The sequence below is a fragment of the Haplochromis burtoni genome, unplaced genomic scaffold, assembly GCF_018398535.1.
Source record: "Haplochromis burtoni strain Fernald_Lab_line unplaced genomic scaffold, NCSU_Asbu1 Contig_847, whole genome shotgun sequence".
Classification (NCBI taxonomy): Eukaryota; Metazoa; Chordata; class Actinopteri; order Cichliformes; family Cichlidae; genus Haplochromis; species Haplochromis burtoni.
The window spans coordinates 100,925-107,642 of record NW_024583208.1 but is presented as its reverse complement, the minus strand read 5'-3'; the positions used below and the strand labels follow the sequence as shown (position 1 = coordinate 107,642).

The 6,718-nt window shown below is 38.3% G+C and overlaps 1 protein-coding gene across 1 annotated transcript; it reads right to left on the bottom strand.

Annotated features, from left to right (window-relative positions):
- Nucleotides 1–1,195: 1,195 nt before the first annotated feature.
- On the bottom strand, nt 1,196–4,835 carry LOC102309109. The gene is made up of 3 exons (XM_005950767.2): nt 4,430–4,835; nt 2,358–2,536; nt 1,196–2,224 (listed from the first exon to the last, which is right to left on the bottom strand). Exons 1-3 carry the CDS (start codon nt 4,526–4,528, stop codon nt 1,732–1,734), a joined length of 771 nt encoding a protein of 256 aa, XP_005950829.1. The 5' UTR covers nt 4,529–4,835; the 3' UTR covers nt 1,196–1,731.
- Between the last annotated feature and the right edge of the window lie 1,883 nt (nt 4,836–6,718).

Here is a 6,718-nt window from a genome sequence, read left to right as displayed (position 1 = left end):
CACACAAAAGAAATCAAAACTTGGCTGGGATCCACGAGGGCAGAAGATCTACTCTTGTGTTTGACTCACAGGTGCTCACTCACTTATTTGACAGTAATGGCTGATTGTAAGTGGAGTCATGTGTGGAGCTATTTCAGCTCCACAAACAGGAAAAAATACAGCATACTAAAGGAACAGCTAGAAGTGTTGAAGAAAGAAAATAACGAGATAACTACAGAAATTGAAAGACTGAATGGAGAAATAGACAGTCGAAAGGCTATTAAGGCAAATTATAAGGCTCTGGAAGCAGAGAAAAAGTCTCTTACCAGCCAAGGTACCACTCTGCAGAAAGAGCTTGAGGGGCTGCGGTCAAAGCTGGTTAAGGAACAGGCTTTGCGTCAGCAGAATAGTGAACTTAGAGCAGAGATCGACAGCCTCGCGATTTCAACTCCTGCTCTCCAAGCTGAAATTGCAGAGCTCCGGAAAAACCTCCAAGGGAAAAGAGTTTTTAACCTTGAGTACAATTCCCTGAAAATGGAAAAAAAGAGCATTACTGAGCTCAACAAGGTCCTGCAAAAAGAAGTGGATAAGCTAAAAGAGAAAATGAGAAAGGAAAAGGCTCTGCAAGAGAAAGTCGCAGCAATGAGAGCGAAAAAAGAGAATGTATGCAGACAACGAGACGCTCTAAAAACAGAACTCAGCGATTTCACAGATTCAACAAGATCAGACTTTGAAAGCTCAGTCACAGAAAGCACCAGATTGTCAGTTTGGAGAAGATTTTATACACCTGTTGTTAAAGAATTGACTGAAACACCTGATTCAATTATTTGGATTGGTGAGTGAAAACTTTTGGCAATATATTATATAGCAGTAGTTATACAAAGTAGTTTTAATGTAATATGACAACACCTTAGTAAAAATATCTCTCTTCCTGTTTGTGTCCTTCTGTTTTTCTCCCAGTCCTTGTTATGCCTCCTCTGATATCTGTTATCTAATGTACCATCAGCATCATATACTAGCAAATCGTGTAACTAAACTGTTTGCTTCAAAAGGAAGGTATAGGAAAGTCACACGTATCGTTTCCCAGAGTAAGTGTGGAAAAAAGTATATGAAATGTATAAAAAGCCTTAAAAGGATTGCTGACATGCATTTGCATAGATGTTCACTGTGCACTGTGATCAGCTAGTTCAACTGAAAACAAAAACTTCCAGTTTAATTTTTTTTTTCTTGTAATTTTTTTAATCCAACATGTAAAAGAAGTTTTCAAAACAAAGTCTCAACATTGAATCACTATATTCAGGTAACCAACACAGCCAAAGCACATATGCAGGTACATATTTCATATTACTAGTTTTACATAATGGAATCATAACTAGTAGATCAGAGGAAACACAAATGTTATTGTGAGGAACACAAAACTCAAAAAAGGACAAAAAAGGCTGAAATGTAAATGTAACATTAATAAAGGACTATTTTTTAAGAGTACAGGAGAATTCATTCATTCCAATAAAACAATGCTTCCTGTTAGGCGGGTTCAGATTGACTGAGAACTGGATGCCAGGTGGTCAATAGCCAAAGATGCTTCAACTGAGAACAGCAGTTCTAAAATCCTGGAGCTGTCCGATGTCCATTTGCAGATGATGGTGTTTGCTTAATTCACTCAAATCTCTAAGCTCTACCTTCATGTGAGTCCCCATCCCGTTCTCTCTTTGTCTCTGAATGCATGAACCCAACTCCCTGTGCTACCATCAGTCACACTGATGATCTGCTGCTGATATCTGCTGCAGCGAAACTGCAGCAGTACATACATGCCAGCAGCTTGTCAATGGGCCCGTTCTGCATGAAAATAAACAGGGTAAAGTCTACAAAGTGATTGAAAAGAAAAAAAATTAGGAATGCAATGCAATATTGGTCAGTGTTGCCAGATAGATATATTGATAGATTAACTGCAGGTAGGTTTATCAGAAAGTAGTTAAATAGCAACAAAACCAAAGTTCCCACAATTCTTCGCTTTTCTTCAATGGACACTGATGTGGCAGCCGGCAGGGCTTTGATAGTTCCAGCTAAACAGAAGATTAACACGGGGGCAGGGAAAAAGGCATGAATGATTAAGCGTGAAACGTCTTCTGTGGTTACAGCAAGAGCAGCACTAACAATACAAAGGACCCAGAGCAAAACAAAGACCAGCACAGAACCTTTAGGTTGCCTGATGTAGTTCAGCAGCGGGAATGCGATGAAAAAATACCTGCAAAATATGTAATATAGATATTCTGATTATCACAGTACAGAAAGGTATATGTCTGAACATAATGATGCTTCATAGTATAATATAATGTCCATACACGTGCAAGTACACACACTGAAACACAGAGCGGTACCTTTCCAGAGCAATGCACATCTTGGAGTAAAGAGTGACCATCAAACCAGCGAGATAAATGACAAGAGGAATACTGAAGGATGTATCGCTGATCTTCATGGCCATTACAAATGGGAACTGGAATAGATTGAAGACAAGGAGGCTTGTGTAATATGTGACAGGAGCCTGATCCCATCGCAACTGCAACAGAAAAAAAAATGCATTAATGCAGTTATACATTACACGTCTTAAACTAACTCTCTTTTTATAAATTGTTTTTGTAGTGACAACATACATTTTTCCACTTGCTTTTACTTTAATTATTATTGTGGAAATGTTTCTGAGCATGACATGAGAATGAAGACATGAGTGGCATATCATAAGGAGTTTAGGAGTTTAGACCTCATTGATCAGACTGTGTCGTGTCTAATGTTCAGTTTTTTTACAAGGTTTCCTGGACTTTGGAGTTTCCTGGAGACTTCTATCTCTTCTTCATCTGGAACCATAGTCAGATTGGTCCCTCTTACTCACATCACTTTTCAAAATCTCTTTTCAGTAGTCAGAAGCAAAAGCCTTTTTCTTAGCCCAAAGAGTTATTTACCCCAACACCTATCCACATCCAACCATTCATCGTCTGGACTGACCATAAAAGCATCACTTATCTCAAAGAGGCGAAACATCTCAACGGGTGACAAGTAGGTAGTCCCCATGCTTGATTAATTTCGACTGCCTTCCTCCTATACTATTGGCTGACTTACCTGGGGGCTTAAATCACTGGTCCACTACCCCACATGGCAGGAACCCTGGACTTTGTTGCTGGTCTATCGCCATCTCAAGGTTACACAGTAATATTAGCCTTTGTTGATTTTTTTTTCCTAAACTAGCCCACATTGTTTCCTGCCTAAATTACTTTGTACTCTGGAGGCAGAGCCTTAAGTTTTCAGGACCCTCTTCCGTGGAACCAGCTTACTGGGAGAAATTGGGAGAAAGACACCCTCTCTACTTTTAAGATTAGGCTTAAAACTTACCTTTTTGCTAAAGCACATACTTAGGGCTTGACCAGGTTACCCTGAATCCTTCCTTAGTTACACTACAATAGGTGTGGGCTGCTGGGGATTCCCAGAGTGTTTCTTCTTCGGCCACTTTTTCCCCCCAACATATGTTTATACAACTCTCTGTATTTAATTATTAGTTATTATTAATCTCTGGCTCTCTTCCACAGGATGTCTTTGTTCTGTCTTCCTCCCTAAACCCAACTGATCACGGCAGATGGCCCCGCCCCTCCCTGACCCGGGTTCTGCTTGAGGTTTCTTCCTGTCAAAAGGGAGTTTTTCCTCGCAACTGTTGCCAAAGTGCTTGATTATAGGGCTCATATGATTGATAGTGTTTCTTTGTAGTACTGTAGGGCCTTGAGGTAACTGTTGTTATGATTGTCAGCTATATAAATAACACTGAATCAAATTGAGGTAAATTGAAATCGAGGCCTAATTAACCCCGTTTCTGTCTGCCTCAAGTTACCACATAAATGGTAAATGGCCTGTATTTGTATAGCGCTTTACTAGTCCCTAAGGAACCCAAAGCGCTTTACACATCCAGTCATTCACACACTGGTGATGGCAGCTACATTGTAGCCACAGCCACCCTGGGGCACACTGATAGAGGCGAGGCTGCCGGACACTGGCGCCACCTCTGACCACCACCAGTAGGCAACGGGTGAAGTGTCTCGCCCAAGGACACAACGACGAGACTGTCCAAGCCGGGGCTCAAACCGGCAACCTTCCGATTACAAGGCGACCTCCCAACTCTTGAGCCATGATCGCCTAACATGACATGCGGTTCCATAATGTGTTTCACATCTTCCAGTTAAAACCTACAAGTTCCTGTTCATTGAGAATACTGAAGAAATACCTTAATTGTAATAATCATAAATTAAAGTTATATTAAAAAACACAAAGACAAATGTATCTACAGACTGTAGTAGAAATGTGAGCATAATAGTGCCATGCATTATTGTATTGGAGAGATTGTTTTCCTCAAATTATTCACATCATGACAGATATAAAGAGACATGAATATAAGTTATTATTTACTTACTGAAAAACACACACCACAGATAACCACGATGGTCAAAGCAATACAGATGCTCCCGCAGATTGTTAGCACCACGAGGATAAGCCCCATCCCACTTTCCATCCCACCTCAAGCTCAATCTGTGATGAAGTTCCTCCAGAAGATAGCTATTGGAAAAGCTAGTGTTGGAAAAAGCAAGAGTGTAACACCGTTAGCTAAACATCAAATGATGGATAAAAATAATGGTGAGAAAGCAAACAAGTCATTGTACATGTACAATTTCCTTGTACAATGACAATGACAATAAAGGGCTATTTTTACTTGCAAAACTGGGTTTACTTGTGTAACACAACATTGTTTTCAAGATTGTGCCTGTAGCAGTCTGGATTTATGTGTCTAAATACTTTGTTTTTCAGTTTTCAGTTTTCAGTTTTATTTGTCATATGCAAGTTAACACAGGGTCAGCATCGCAATGAAATGTATTTGATGAGCAAAAGACAGTCACTCAGCAGAATGGTACAGTAGAAGAAAAAATAAATAAATAAATAAAAAATAAATAGAAAAATAGTAAGAGCAAAATATTAATAAGATGTAGTAAAAGAAAAAAGAGATTTTTGGTTAACTGTCTAAATATATTTAATCACTAGTGTGTACATATATATAAATATATGTATATATGTATGGGATATAGTCCGAACTGGCTGACGAACGTAGCTCCAAAAGCGTTTGTCTGTCATACCGAGTGTATGATCGCGCTGTGCGCACAGAAATAGAAAGCAGTACAAAATAAATAATAACCTTTTTGCTGAGATGACTGGGAGCTCTCGTCGGTGCAGCCATCTTACGGCGCAACCGGAAGTAGATAAAGTTGATAAAATGATTTTGAACCAAAATGACAAAATAATCAATTTTTATGCATTGTGATTTAAAAACTAACATTTCTCTGTCAAGTAAACTGAGTAGAATTAAGTTCAGCTAGTTGATGAGCATATACACCAGGGGTCCCCAATCCCAGTCCGTGAGGGCCGGTGTCCTGCAGGTTTTAGATCTCACCCTGGGTCAACACACTTGAATCACATGATTAGTTCATTACCAGGCCTCTGGAGAACTTCAAGACATTTTGAGGAGGTCATTTATCCATTTAAATCAGCTGTGATGGATCAAGGACACATCTTAAACCTGCAGGGACACCGGCCCTTGTGGACTGGGATTGGGGACCCCTGATATACACATTTACAAGTGTATATAAAGTGTCATGACTTTATGTTAATAATTGTAAGCATTTACATTACTTTGCGCAGTACTGCTTCCACCAGAACTAGTCACCTGTCACTAGTGAGGATGTTTTTAGAGCTTGTGTTCAACAGGGAAGTTGTGGTAACTCACTCTACATCTCACTCACAAACATTCACAGTCAAGCAAGTAAAGATACAAAAATAAAATATCTGATTTGAGATAAGGGGTATGGCAATTAATTTTAGTACAATTAGTTCAGTCCACATTAACTATATATATGGAAGCAAAGAGCACAATATCATTACTTTTCATAATTTATTTGTATTTATATTAGTGCCTGTCAATAGATTAAAAAAATAACTAATCTCACAATTTTCGGTAATTAATCGCGATTAATTGCAATTACTTGATCAATAGCCTGGTTGCAATTACATTTTTCAACTTTATATTTAAGCTTGTAACTGACATTTATGTAATTTAATGAAGTAAAAGCAGAATAAACACAAAGAATGCATGCTTAAATTCAAAGAGAATTTGAATAGTTTTCTTCAATCTTTTAACACAGGTTCTCTCCTGTGAAATACAACTTCAAAAAAACCTATATACCAGGGGTGTCAAACTCAAATACACAGTGGGCCAAAATTCAACACTGGAACAAGGTCGCGGGCTAACGTTAATATTTATTGAAAAAAAAATCTTATTCCAGATTTAAGAATGAAGCTCTTCTTATGGACTCAAACAAGTTTTGCTGAAAAACTGAATATGGAACAAGCAAAGCTTAATACTAAACAATATTTATATATATATATATATTAGCTGTATAATACCAGTAGGCCAACTCTAATAATAATTTGGAATGGCTTTGCGGGCCAAATGTAATAAGGCCAAATTTGGCCCGTGGGCCAGAGTTTGACACTTATGCTAATAGGTAAGTATGCTGTCAAACAATTAAACTGTTTAATCAGATTCATCACAGGGTTACTGTGGATTAGTTGTGATTAATCACGATTAAATATCTTTCATTTTTATTCTATATTAATCTCATTTCATTTTGCATGAGCAAATAGACTCAACAAA

Excerpts from the sequence above, each read along its gene's own strand:
- LOC102309109 (XM_005950767.2), bottom strand. The coding sequence starts at position 4,528 with ATGGAAAGTGGGATGGGGCTTATCCTCGTGGTGCTAACAATCTGCGGG. Across the intron at positions 2,537-4,429 it reads TCTGTGGTGTGTGTTTTTCA|TTGCGATGGGATCAGGCTCC; the intron begins GTAAGTAAATAA and ends TTTCTGTTGCAG. Across the intron at positions 2,225-2,357 it reads ATGTGCATTGCTCTGGAAAG|GTATTTTTTCATCGCATTCC; the intron begins GTACCGCTCTGT and ends CATATTTTGCAG.